This window comes from Antedon mediterranea, chromosome 10, assembly GCF_964355755.1.
Source record: "Antedon mediterranea chromosome 10, ecAntMedi1.1, whole genome shotgun sequence".
Classification (NCBI taxonomy): Eukaryota; Metazoa; Echinodermata; class Crinoidea; order Comatulida; family Antedonidae; genus Antedon; species Antedon mediterranea.
This window is the reverse complement of record NC_092679.1, coordinates 15,065,253-15,079,853: the sequence shown is the minus strand read 5'-3', so window position 1 is coordinate 15,079,853 and position 14,601 is coordinate 15,065,253. Positions and strand designations below refer to the sequence as shown.

The following is a 14,601-nucleotide window of genomic DNA, read 5'->3' as shown; positions in this document are numbered from 1 at the left end:
TACTCTTTTCGTCACGGTACACTAAGACCAGTATAAATTTGGACGTGAATGTCGGAAACATAGTTCTAAAACCAACGTCGACTGTGAGAGACCTCGGAGTAATATTCGACAAACATCTTACTATGGATTCACATGTACAATCGATCTCGAGGCAGTGTTATATATGCACTTATGTAACATCTCTCATATCCGACGTCATCTAACATATGATGCCACGAAATCATTGATACAGTCGCTGGTGATCTCTCGTATGGACTATTGTAACGCCTTACTTTATGGTCTGCCGACTACAACTATTGATAAATTACAAAAAGTCCAGAATACGGCAGCGCGAATAATTACGAAAACCTGTAAATATGAGCACATTACACCTATTTTAAAGGAGCTCCATTGGCTACCGGTGCAGGCACGCATAAAGTATAAGTTACTTGTACACACCTTCAAGGCATTGCATGATCAGGAGCCGACTTACATCAATGATATGCTGAAGGTTTATCAACCAAATAGGTCATTACGATCACAGGATTCTTTTACTTTATGTGTTCCTAGAGTTAAAACCAAATCGTATGGTGAAAGGTGTTTCATGAAGGCCGCGCCGACTCTATGGAATGCTCTTCCATACCAGCTCCGCAGTGCTTCTTCCTTGAACATTTTTAAGGGGAAACTTAAAACACACTTATTTGTGTCATACTACAACAATGATTGATTTCAATTTGAATATAGTATATTGATGCCTATTTTTGTAATCTTGTATTTTTCTACTGCAATTTGTTTGGTCAATTACTGTGCAATAATATTTTTAATCAATTTAATTAAATTAAATTAAAATTAAAAAAATAAATTAAATAAATAAATGAATAAATAAATTAAATAATAATTAATATGTAAATAAATTGTATTTTTGTAATCGTAGTTTAACACGTTCACTGCCACAACGTATTTATACGTCAAAAATTGCGTGTCGCTACTTGCCAAGACGTAATACTACGTCAAAATCGTAGCACTTTTGTATTGTATGTAGAATCGCTGGCAGTGGTGATTGGAACAGGAATTATCGCATGGCAGTTTATGAATGATGTACGTAAACGATAATCTAAAAATAAATGTCATATGTTTGTTTGTGTTTATTCCCTCATGCATTGAATATGGTTGATACGATGGCGCCCTCACACTCAATATAATCATCTCAAACATGTCATAAATTGCGCTAATAGTAAATAAAAATAATAAAGGATGAAATGATTCAGTGTGGTTTACTGTTTTTATCTCTCGGTGATAGGTTTGACCGATTTTAGCGCGGAAAATCCCCGACGTATATTTACGTTCCTGGCAAAGTCAATAAAATTGTTGGACCATTGCCAGTGACGTATTTATACGTCTCAACGGTTTTTCCCGCCATCGTATTTTGAATGACATCATGATAGTCTGTGACCAGATGTTACACTTTCAAACTGTAATTTAATATGTAAACGGGACTTGGCACTGGGACAGAAATTACGGAAAATGCCTTGGCAGTCAATGTGTTAAGAAATTCCGACCTATTTTGTATATCGTTCATTTTATTTTTCTATTTTATGCGATTTTAATTAATGTACAGTAAGAATATTTATAACTTAGTTTAAGAAATCTTATTTCGAATAATTTGAGGTACTTTTGTAATTATTGCTTATGATGTTTGTCTTTATGATGTGAAGCGCCTTTGAGCATGAGTTTTCATGAAAAGGGCGCTATAGAAATCTGGTAAATAAATAAATAAATAAACAGGATAGAGTGAAGTATTCCGATCCCTGAGGCAGATTGCAAATTTGAACATGACAAATTACTGGTTACAAGGTTAGCTACTGTAGGTAGTACTATAGGCCTACTTTCTTCACTTGACAATATCAGCAGCAGCCAGAAGTTTAATAAATCATAATTTATAAATAAATGTAAATTTCTATATAAAGATTAGGCCTAGGACTAGCCAAATATTTTTAATTTAAATCATTACTGTACATTAATAACAATGTAAAGCTTACGAAACAAAAACATAGAAGCAACCTGATCTTGGTCTGACAGCCTGATAGCCTAGCCTAGGCCTAAGCTAACTTCACGTTACACCATCCACGACAGAAACGCCGCAAAAAAGGCGCATCCTGCAACAAAAAAAGCCGCTCGCGGCTCAGCAGACCGACCTAGCCTACATTTAACTGCTATATTTAATGCCATATCTTACCTTTTCTTCAACACAATGTACAATAATTGACGGGTATTTTTTGCTAAGCCATCTGAAAAAGGCTGGAACTCCCATTACAAGATCTAAGAAGTGCCAATAAAAGAATGTATTTTAACACTCAAATTAACACATGCAGATAAAAAAAAAATCCAAATTGTCTGACCAAAAGGACGCCCTCAAACAGTTCATCGAAATCCCGTCACACGCTGTAAATTGTGTGTGATAGGCCTATATCGCGGCACTTTTTTTTTTTTGCGGTACATTCTTTATATAAATATAAATTAATATTTAATTCATTAATTGATTTAGTATTTCAATAAAACACACATAAACACTACAGAAGCCCGTTGGGCCACAAGTTAATTATATTTTAAGACGTGTTATCTGGCGGTTTGTCTGTTTTGTAGGCCTACTGTAGGCCTATTTGTTTCTACTTTCTTACTTTAGCATCAGGAAAAATAATTTGTATTTCCAAAAGTGACAATAAATTATATCTTTTATCTTGTAATAACAGTATTATTTTTGCCCTTCGTGTTTTATCAAAAACGAGTTCCTACAAAAGAGTTTTACCGAAAGTTTAAACTAAATAAAAACGATTCACATTTTACGCCTACCATTGAATCTTGATAACGACTAAACATCGACGACTCATGCAAAATAAAAAAGCTTGTACTAATTGTTAGTTTTCACATTTTTAATACGGTATATTCACACAAAACTGTAAAAAACAATAGTAAAATTATTGTCGTTGTGACAACATAATAACAGCTATATAATTCACTTACATTCAATATGACTTATTAATAATATGATAATCTTTTAATTACAATTGTTTATGATAATCGATAAATGATTTTATCATTGCAAAATCAGTTTCTTCCTTTGGAATATAATATTTGGAAGACACCCATGTTAAACATTGCATGACAGTAAGGCCATCTACTTAAGCCGATATAAAACAATATTTAAATAGGCCTAGGCCTAGAATGCGGTAACTTAGAAGATATTGCACTTAAATTCAAAAACGTAGTAAACATAGCAACGATAAGAAATTAAAAAGACAGACCAATACCAGATAATTATAAAGTGATTGACTCGATTTCGCGTATGAACTGTTTTACGACATACTGCGCATGATACGCTGATAGTCTGCGCATAGGCTGCTTAACGTACAAACGAAAGCATAGTAGGCTTACACATATACTGAAAACAGTAACACACAAAGACCTATAAATGTATATAAATGTATAAATAAATTTAAAAAAGTTATCAACTACGCTATTAATTAGCTCTAAGAGGAGTGATTAGTTTTACTTTATTATTAAAAAGGTAACAAAACGATGTTTCATTAAGAGATATTAAACTGTACATTTAGTTTAAACAAATCTTTTATTTGATTTAGAATATTCAGTTTCTTGATTCATTGAGCATTAAATAGCTAATGTACAATGTTCCTAATGTCAATTATTATTAGATCCCGTATCATGTCATGTGATATACGGTATACAAAGCGGGCCCTGCAGATATAATTATTGTATTACAAATTAATGTTAATATTAACAGATGCCGTACATCTTTCTGCATAACAGTAATAGTATGCATGTCATATGATATGGTATAGCGGGCCATGCGGATAATTATTATATTACTAATTTGTCCGTGAAAATGTTATATATTTGACTTAAAAACTCGTAGGAACATTCTCCTTGCTTTTCATAATAATATTTTTACTTTCTGTATTTAGATCTGATACCATTATTATACATCCCGACCAGGGAAGAGTGAAATTACTGTAGCTACACAAGCTGTGCAAATGATCGGTCGAAGAATCCATTATACCGTACAAGGCAAGTTAAAAAAGTGATAATTTAATTATTGTTTTTAAGATTTGCTTTAATTTTAATATAAAATATCATATAACTTTTTTATGTTGGTTTTTGCACCACTATTTTCAATTTGTTGTTTCGAAAAGCACAATAAATAAATATACTTTTTCATGTTATTTCTTCAAGAGCTAACTGTGAATACCTTATTGCTTTCCCATAATGCACCGGTGGTTTTAGGTACGGTCCGTTTACACACTTTCTTAACACTATACCACATAGAATGATGATAGCCATTGACGATAAAGTAAAGAAAATTAACATAAATATCACACCAGGTGACAATGCATACATGTCATTGCAGACGGTCATTGTGTTTGACTCAACTGACCACAGTTGGTCAAGATAAAACTCGCCGTTATGCTTGCAAATCAGGACACCGCCATGTGAATACCAAACATTGTCAAACAACCACCGAGAACTGTTTTCCAATACACATGAATTTACTGGCATTCCATACGCAAGAATATTGTTACAAGAGTCAGACAACCACATTTTTTTGGCGGCAATATGAAAGCTCCAAACGCGTGAGAGATGATTCTTACGTCCTAGAATAATAGTTGCATTTTCATATAAATCATCAGAGAAGCTCTGATCTTTTGATTTATTCTGAACTAGAGATATCTCTGAATTATTGTCCAATGTTGTTGAGCATGCGGATTCAATTTGAAAAGAATAAAATTCCCAGCGAGATGTTTCCTTTGAAAACATCTCTGCTTGGACATCTCCTAAAGAAGTAACTGAGGTGGATCCGATGTCAGGAAAGAACCAGACAGAGGAACCAAACACGATGATAGATTTACCATCTCCAGCATCTCTTTTATTAGTAGAGTCATCTGTCTTATTAGCGTCAATAGGAAGACTTTCAGTTAGCCACTGGTTTGTGTCAGACGCAAAGTGAGTCACTTGCTTCTGTTTGATTGTCCCATCCCATGTGTTCTGAGCATACCACAAAGAATCGTTCCAACACCAAGACGTCACAAATGGAGAATTTATCAATTGTATGTGTTCAGTGTTTGTTGACGCCGATGTGATGTCTTTCCACAAACCACTGGTTCTGTCAAAGATCCACAAGTCGTTAAGCGTTGCAAAACGTGATTCGGTACCTCCGTAAAGAACAAGGTGCTTTAAACCACAGCAAAGCCTAGCACTGTGTCTAGGCATTGGCCATTCATCTGATCCTGACCATTTCTGATGCATTCTCCATCCATGTGTATTGGTATCATAACTCCACAACTGGTCTGTGATGTCACTGTGGTGGTTGGCTGTCGAGTACTGTATTCCGCCAAACATCCAGGCAACTCCATCTGCCGAGACGCAGTGACCAGTGCTGGTTAGAAACGGAGGGTTCTCTCCTTCTCTCAATTCTACAATATTCCATTCTGCCAAAAAATGTATATATTATGTTAATATAATAAAATAACACAGTATACGAACCCTTTCTTTAAACATCCCTATTCAGTGACACCACAATGGGACGCTCTTCCATAAATAAACGATGGGGGTGGGGAGGGAGATAATAAAGTTTTAACACCAACCCCTATTCATCGGAGGGTAAACCTCTATAAGAAGAAGAGAAGGCGATACTTTGTACTCCTTTGCGGTCTAACCGTCAACAAGAAACAGCCTGTATTCGTAGTGTTTCTGGTTATACTACTATAATGATTGATTACAATAGAATAATTAAAAATGGATATGCATGGTTAAATTTAATATGATATAGGCTTACTTACCAACAAATATGCATTTTCCATCATCACTAGAGGCTAACTTTACATTCAGTGTCATGAAAACAGTCACATGAAGCGCAAACAAAAGCATCACTGCCGGAGACGTTAGACGTTACGTTGCCTTGACCATTGGATATCTTTATGATTAATGATAAAACAAAAATTGATGGATAATTATTATTTATCACACATTCCCAACGTTAATAAAGTTGCTTGAAACTTAGCACTTACTAAAATGTAAAAAAAAAACATCGTCCGACAGATGATTTGACTATTTTGCTTTAAATTAGATTTTTTTTTCAGGTAAATACTTTTTTTTCGATCCAATATTTTGTCAAAGTGGAACTACTATAACATTTTTTCAGGAGGACAATATTTCTAAATATTTTTCATCTTAATCGTTTCGAATTAAATAATAAAATGTCAGTATATCACCAGGCGGTTTAGAATTCATGTTCTGTTTATATAATAATATTAATATACATTAAGTAGATTAATAATAATGACTAACACTCAATTTCCACTCAAAATGAATGATTGATGTTTTGGTACACAATGCCGCGATGGTTGGGTGAATTCCATGAAACTTTTATAAGGGATTGGTCTTAAGAAGAGAAGAAGACGATACAATTAATCAGAAAATAAGAAACATTGTGACGAAACCCACAACAAGCATAGACATAAGACAAATGCGAAGTGGAGAAAATATATGTCAAAAGATCATCGCTGAAAGGTTAGAATCACAAACATGCAATCGGTCGATCAGATGACTATAGAATTACGTAACAGGAAAAATGTAATGCACATAATCAGTTTAACACTCATAACTTATGAACCTAACCTGTTTAGGCAGCCGTGTATCTTATCAAAATGTTCTTTAATGTAAGCCTTTCTATACCCTAGAATTATATCAGTGACTCAACGTGAGATGAGGCCTAGTTATGATGCTATGATGTCGTCATCAACCTATTCAATCAATAATAAATCCATCATTAGGCCTAAATAATTAATGATATTAACTTAGATATCTAACTTCTTTGTTTATATATAATTTAATAAGTATAGGCTCAAGCATTATATATATTATAATAATATTAAAAGCAAATCATACGAACCATTGGATTCAAAGAAAATACCGTCTTGGTGATCGATACACTCGTCAGTGTAGCAATAGCCACACTATATTCCACGTCACATTCAGTACCGACTTTCTAAAACGTAAAATAAATTCACTAATGTTTAAAAAATATAACTGAATGATGGAAATCCATACCTTTTTTAATATGAAAAAAATCAGAACATTAAATATGAATTTTGACAACCAATACAACACATCGCGATGGATCTATTTGAATTCTGACTCCTCATCCAGTCGTTACGAGGTATATTTGGATAAATTATCATAAATTATATAAAACGATTGCATATAGAGTACGGTAGTACTGTACTTAATATCAGGTTAAAACATGATTGAATGGTGGTACGTGTTGCGTGTCCTTCAACATGACAATACACTGGCTGGTGTATAATTTGTTGTATTTCTAATCAGATAGATTTCATGTTTTTAGTCGCGTGCAAACGCGACTCTACAGCTCACTATGTCAGTCGGTTGGTCGATCGGTTGGTCGGTCGGTCTGTTGGTCGGTCGGTCGGTTGAACACTAACTCAAATTTGAGCACGGGACTGCAGCCATGTTTATGGCCTTGTTTCGTATGAACACAAATATACCGTACAGTTACATAGTGACAGTATTTTCAAAGTTAGCAAATCATCAATAAACAACATAAAGGAACAATAGGACAGGTCAAAATAACCCAATAATCATACTTTAGCAAATTAACACTGCAATAGGCCTACTTAATATGCCATATAGATTAGCAATTAAAATTAAAAGTGGCACACTAGACCTATATGTTTTTTGTTTAATAGGTTATCATGCGGGTTATCATGGGATCTATTCATTCGGCACCATGGTAGCTTATTTTTTATCTGTAAAAACCTAATATTTAAGGCATAAACAATTCTTTGACAATAATAAAATATGGTTGAATATTTTTATTCTGTATGTTGTGTGATATCATGGACAAACGTTTGTCCATGTAAAATATAGAATTCTAAAAAAGAGGCGTATTTTTTTTACGTAGGACCTGGTCAAAAAGGGAAATCCCCATTTACTAAGATAATTGATTGGACGTATAACATATCACGTGATCGGGATTCCTTGGCGCGGGGCTTAGCCGTGTGTAAACAATATCGGTAACCGTGCCAACAAAATAGTATGCTTTATTAAAATCATTGAATTTATGGTTTTAACGACTAAAAGTGATGTCTACGAAGACTGCACCTGGTTCATCACTTCGTCTAGAATGGGTTTATGGTTATCGGGGACACCAATGCCGCAATAACCTGTTTTATACAGCGACCAAAGAAGTCGTGTTTTTTGTAGCCGGTGTAGGAGTTGTATTTAACGTCAAAGACCACAGCCAGCGCTTCTTTCTCGGCCACGATGATGATATTATCTGGTATGAATTAGGTAGCCTAGGCCTAACATGACACTTTATGTTTGTTAATTATTTAGATTGCTTTTCTGTGTTGAAAAAGCTGCAAACTGCATTTATTCACGCAATTCTCAGCGGAATATTCGGGACACACATAGGCCTCTAGGCTAATTAATTCATTAATAATTATTGATTGATAATGATATAATAATGTCAATGATTGTTAATATTCTTAGAATATTGTTATTTAATGTATTGTATTGTACTGAATGAAATATGAACAAAAACTTAGTTACAGGTATAGGCCTAGTTGGGCTTCTGTATTATAGGCCTATGTTTACTAATATTGTACAGTGTAGTAATACAATTGTATAAAATTATACTTCATTTAATTTATTTCATTTTTTTTCAATAAAAGCCATTTAGTGTACATTTTATACCATAATCAGAATTTTTTGCAAGATCACATTTGAATATTGAAATTATATTGTTTTAAAAAATGTATTTAATATTAAAAAAAAAAAATAAATGTTTAATGAATATTTTAATTTATCCAGTTTTCACAATTGTAACAATACCACTGTGTATAATTTAAGAATTTAACTTAAATTGATTAAAAAACTTTGGTAGTTGTTGATTTTGTTTTATAGTTTATCCCTGCATCCTGAGAAAACTATTGTAGCAACAGGTCAAGTCGGGAAGGAGCCATATATATGTATTTGGGATACGTACAACGTGCAGACCGTGTCCATTTTAAAAGATGGTCACACTCACGGCGTCAGCTCCGTTGGATTTAGCAAAGATGGGACAGTAAATATATTACCATATTCTAAAAATTATTAACACTTGTTATTTGTGTATTTCTGCTATTATTGTATGTTTGTGTATGTCCAGTGAGTATGTATGTTTGCAAGATAACATCCACAATTTTCTATTTTAATATTTTAACAATTTTTTCTGCAATTACCCAACATGCAATGTCTATTGATTTTCAGGAAAATTGAGGCATTGCATTTAGAAGGTGGGGGTTAGGAAGCCATACCTAATTTTGTTTCACCACTTCATTTAAAAATGTTTAGGCCGTTGGCCCTCTTATTTCAAAATCTTGCATCAACTGCCTAAAACCTCACATGTTGCATACACATACAATCATTTTTCTGTAAAAAAAAAAAGAATTTTGCAAAATATTTAGGTCTGGACCCATAAACACTTCCTTACAGTACTTAATTTAAAAGATATGATTATTTAATATTACATATTATAAGCCTACTATGATAAAGATAAAAATTAAACATAATAATATCCTAACAATCAGTTAATGCACTTTAAATATTTAAATTGATGTCAAAAACAGGATATTGTGTGATTGATTGGGCAAGCATATTTAATTTAAATACATGCAATTACTAAGAAAAACTGATTGTATTGTTTTAGATTTGGATATGGCTACAGTATACAGTATCATACTGTAAAACAGTATCTCATGCCTTTTACATGCTAGTCTAATAATAATAATAATAATTTAATAATAAATTGTTAATAATTCATTTGGAAGCTACACTTTTGAAACAGTTGCACACTTCTTGAATGAAGAGTGTTCAGTCCATTAAAATAAAAGTACAGTGAAATGTAAAGTGATTTAATGTAAAAATGCCTATTTACATATGTACAAAACATACTGTAAAAGTAACAAAAGTAATACAGGATTTAATAACAAAGAAGCATTCTATTGTTGTTGCCTTGCCTTCTCTTTTTCTATGCCCGTTTTGGTAAAATCGATCAGATACAGCTTCAATATTTTGATATCCCTTACGATTATGCCTTACTGCTCTCTTTTACTTTTGTTTTTACTCCTTTTTGCTCATGCAATACAAAGAACAGATTGTGCTAAATTACAAAAATCCTATTTTTTTCCCCAATAAATTAATTCACGCTCTCTTGCCCACGCTTCCTCGACACATAATTACAAAATAAAAACAACCACGATTAATAAGGTAATATACGTATCTAACACCTCTCATCTGGGCATTAGTTAATTAAGAAATCGCTCTCTCTAGCTTGGCTTCTCGTATATTAATTTACAGTAACTGTTTGCATTCACTGATATGCTAGCAATCAAATTTTTAATCAATCTGATCTTCTGTATTACAATGACATTTGTCAGTATCAGATACAGATTTTCAATTGTAAATTTAATTTTAGCACCAGTGTTCTATTAAGCTAGTTTTTGCCATCTAGATTTACCTGAATAAATTCCTTCAAACTGGTGCCAAAATTGGTATAAACAAACATTTGTCTAGTAGTGCTAGACTTGTTTAGTATTTGTACAGCTGTCTAGCTATTAAAAACATTACACAAAAGAAATCTCAGACTAATGGGCAATGGAATGGAAAAAGTACAATATATTTTTGTATTTAATGTATTTCTGACTGTTTTACCATATTGTTTCATTTAGCTGTTTTTGTATCCAGCCACCCATATCATTGTCATTTTTTCAGTAATTTGTCTTTGGATTTACTGTATGTATTTAGATGTAAATCTTACAGTATATCACACACGATTTGGTACTTTGTCCAGAATTGATTTCCAACAATGAGCACAAACATTTTAATCCCATAAATTTTTTATATTTTGGTTAAAATTATATTTGTCATTTCAGCAACTTGTTTCTGTTGGACTTGATCCAAATAACATCATCAATATTTGGGATTGGAAAAGAGGGAAGATTCTGGCAACTGTTAAAGGCCATACTGACCGAGTAAGTCTCATGAACCAATGATCAGTTAACTGAACCCTAAAAAGAAATTTTATAAAAATACCTGCTTCAACCTCGATAACATGCTGGAGTCGAACCCTATGAATCACACATGTGATTAGTCTCCCTAGTCTCCCTAATGCCTTTGAAGAAATACTAGTGTATTCATGAGGTTGATCTTTAAAAGAAAGTCAATCAGGACCACTTTAGCCATCCCTCCTGTCCCCTTATTACTTATTTATGGTCCCGAAAGTCAATGTCAAAAAGTCTACTAGTACTAGTATACTAGATGCAAGGGCTGATGGAACCCCAGCTCCATATACAATACCCAATATTCCCAGATAGTCTCCCATCCAAGCTCTAACCGGGCCCAACGTTACTTAACTTTTGTGATCTAATGAGAATTAGTGTTGCAACATATCTAGTATGACTATTAGCTAAGCTTAGTTTGCGTATGGATGGAAGACTTAACATCAGTCAGAAGCACACATTTTACTATGTGAGTGAGTGGCCGAGCGGTTAAGACAGTGGAACCGTAATCACGTAGCCATAACATCGGCAGGGGTTCGAGGCTCACTCACTCCATGGTTCTGGTGGTAGAACGAGTCTTCTCGGATAAGGACTATAAACCGTAGGTCCAGGGTACACAACTTGCTCGTGTGCACTTTAAAGAACCTAGTACATCTTTCGAGACGAGTAGGGGGTTACCCCGGTGTATTAGTACATCACAGCCACTAATCACCAACTGGGCCCTCTGGGAGATCAGTCTTTGACTGAAGAGGTCACCCAGTATAAAGATAAAAACAAACAAACAAATCCTCCTAGATCGATGCTTACCAAACCCCACTTATGTTGCATCTCATTTTGTGGACCCACTTGTTGTCTTTTCCAGATATTTGATTGTCAGTTTAATCCATACAAGCCCAATGCTATTGTGAGTTGCGGAGTAAAGCACATCAAATTCTGGACCTTGTTGGGTAACTCGCTCACCTCAAAGAAAGGCATCTTTGGAAAGACTGGTGAACTGCAGTCAATCTTATGCATAGCATTCGGAGAGGGAGATATTACATTTTCTGGTACGATGAGTGGAGATGTTTATGTATGGAGCGGTAATAACCTACAAAGGACGATTCCCGATGCCCATAAGGTGCGTATAATACAGTACCTATACTAGTAAGAAATAAGGTAGAGATTCCCTATGGATGCATATACATAAGCCCTTTTCCAACAGATGTGATAGCAAAATACTGGTAAAGATGCCGGCTTGTATGTACCGGTATATAACATTCAAAGTTCTAAAGTAAACTTTTATTCAATTAATCTGCTTCCATCTTGAAAAATCAATGTTGAAAGCTAGGTGGCAGGCTAAGCCAGTAAAAAAATGCTGAGCGCTTAGATTTTGGTCATTGATTAGAATATATATAGAGATTGATTTGATTTTTGAACTTGTAATAGTTTAACACTGCAACAGCACAAAATTCTCAAAATATTTACAAAAGTATGAGGATGGAAGAAATTGATGCATTGCACGTGACATGAAATCAACCAATCAAATGGCAAGAATTATTAATAATAATGTTATGATCATATGATCTTGTACTCTACATTTTATTTTATAGAGTGCTATATACACAATGCTTGCTAGTGAAGATGGATATTCAACTGGTGGTAGAGATGGTACTGTTCATTTGTGGGACACAGAATTTAAATCCATAACTAAGCTTGACCTTACTACGATGAGTGGCGGCTACAAAGGTATAGAAATAAATATAAATAAAAGCAATATAAATGGTTTAAATGGTTTTAAATTTATATAGCACAAAATACAAATAGTCTCTATTCTAAGTTTAACACAAGTGTGAAAATGAAAATGTTGGTCAAATAGCGGTAAAGGCAAGGCAGTAATGACATGGATGCCATAGCTATACATGCTATGACTGTATATAGCTCCACAGATCTGATGATAAAACATGTCTCCACTGGAGTACCTTGGTGGTTAAGGGGCCCGACTAGAGAGGTCCTGGGTTCAAATCAACAGTTTTTCTCATGACCGTCAAAAAAACAATTTTGCTCCCAAGGACTTTTTTAGTAAAAGAAATATTCTTGACAATTTGCCTAAATATATCAATTTGTTTAATTAATCATCAATACAGGTATATACCGGGCAGTTTAGAATTTCATCTATAAATAAGGTGAAATAAATAAAAACTATATACATTCCTTTCTTTAATAGGCTTGTCGGTGCGTAGTGCACATTGGATTGGAGACCGTGTCTTGGTTGGAACACAAGATGGTGAAGTTCTCGAGATATTTGTGCGTGATCGTGAGAAGCCTCGTATACTAATCCAAGGTCATGCAGAGGGCGAACTTTGGGCCCTTGCTGTTCACCCAAAGAAACCCATCTTTGCAACTGGAAGTGATGATGAAAGTGTTAGGTAAAATATTTTTTTTGGTACTTTATGAAATGTTTAATATTTTATTGTCCATATACTGTAGTACATTACACCATGGCAATCTAAGAACAGGATGCTGAGCTCCAAAGATTAAAGGGACTTCTGTGGCTGCGACACAATCAGTTCCACTCCCCTTAACAGACACTGCATGCTGCGGAGAATATGTACATAGTATACTGCCATTGGTATTTGTCGCAGCCAGACATAAGATCAAAGGACTGTTATGAGGTCCTACCTTGGCAAGGCGAGCTCAGTATCCTGTTGTTATATTGCCTTGATCACACAATACATAATCATTATTAAAATATGCTGTACTTTCTTTACTATCCTGCACTAGAATTTGGAGTGCAAATGATAACACTTTATTGTCACGAACCAGTATGGACCATAAAGTAAGATCTGTGGCATTCAACCATGATGGCTCACATCTTGCTGTTGGAATGTCAAATGGCTCCTTTACAATTCTAAAATCAAGGTATATCATATTTAATTCTTTTTATATAACCATTTCGATTTAAATTTAAAAGCTATGTCAAAACTCTTTTCTGCAGTTATCTGTTTAAATACTTTATTGTCACTCATAATACTGTATAAGCAATGAAAAAAGTTACACTAACAAATATGACAAAAAAGATCAAACTAAATCAGCTTTCGCTACTCAAGTTTTTGTCCTTTTTTTTTACCCCTCATATGATTTTAGTTTGTTTCAGGCATTCAGTCATTGCAATAGTGTGTATTTTAGCCCGAAAAGCTTACTAAATAATTGCATAAACTGGTTACTGCAGTAGAATAATGTTATAATGGTCCCTATGTAGTGATATTAAAGGCCAGGTACGGGCAAAAAATTTCTATTGATCATACATTCCAATAATTATCGCTCTATAGTTTCCCCTATGTTTCATAATTTTTGGGATTTTATTTGTGTTACACGAGCTTGTTAAAAATAAGCACTTTCTTATCAGGAATTGTTCAAATTACACAGTAAAATCTCTATTCTTTTATACACACATTTTGTAAATAGAGAGGCATTTTAAAAAGCTATGAAAAATAAACGGTGTGGTAAAAAA

At 33.9% G+C, this 14,601-nt stretch overlaps 3 protein-coding genes across 4 annotated transcripts in view; 1 reads left to right on the top strand and 2 right to left on the bottom strand.

Moving 5' to 3' along the window:
- LOC140060201 (5'-3' exoribonuclease 2-like) overlaps nt 1–2,356 on the bottom strand; it is a 51,657-nt gene extending 49,301 nt beyond the window's left edge. For both annotated transcript variants that reach the window (XM_072106312.1, XM_072106313.1), the window contains exon 1: nt 2,216–2,356. In XM_072106312.1, the coding sequence (XP_071962413.1) occupies nt 2,216–2,290 (75 nt within the window). In that variant the 5' untranslated portion in view covers nt 2,291–2,356. The remainder of the gene's footprint in view (nt 1–2,215) is intronic.
- A 619-nt stretch (nt 2,357–2,975) lies between these two features.
- On the bottom strand, nt 2,976–7,176 carry LOC140060564 (uncharacterized). Its single transcript, XM_072106833.1, has 3 exons — nt 7,102–7,176; nt 5,832–5,965; nt 2,976–5,480 (listed from the first exon to the last, which is right to left on the bottom strand). Exons 2-3 carry the CDS (start codon nt 5,917–5,919, stop codon nt 4,210–4,212), a joined length of 1,359 nt encoding a protein of 452 aa, XP_071962934.1. The 5' UTR covers nt 5,920–5,965; nt 7,102–7,176; the 3' UTR covers nt 2,976–4,209.
- A 939-nt stretch (nt 7,177–8,115) lies between these two features.
- Nucleotides 8,116–14,601, top strand: part of LOC140061355 (echinoderm microtubule-associated protein-like 6) — a 33,115-nt gene continuing 26,629 nt past the window's right edge. Inside the window, exons 1-7 of the mRNA XM_072107865.1 lie at nt 8,116–8,350; nt 8,977–9,136; nt 10,986–11,084; nt 11,974–12,228; nt 12,701–12,836; nt 13,315–13,516; nt 13,872–14,009. Coding sequence (XP_071963966.1) covers nt 8,154–8,350; nt 8,977–9,136; nt 10,986–11,084; nt 11,974–12,228; nt 12,701–12,836; nt 13,315–13,516; nt 13,872–14,009 — 1,187 coding nt within the window. The 5' untranslated portion in view covers nt 8,116–8,153. The remainder of the gene's footprint in view (nt 8,351–8,976; nt 9,137–10,985; nt 11,085–11,973; nt 12,229–12,700; nt 12,837–13,314; nt 13,517–13,871; nt 14,010–14,601) is intronic.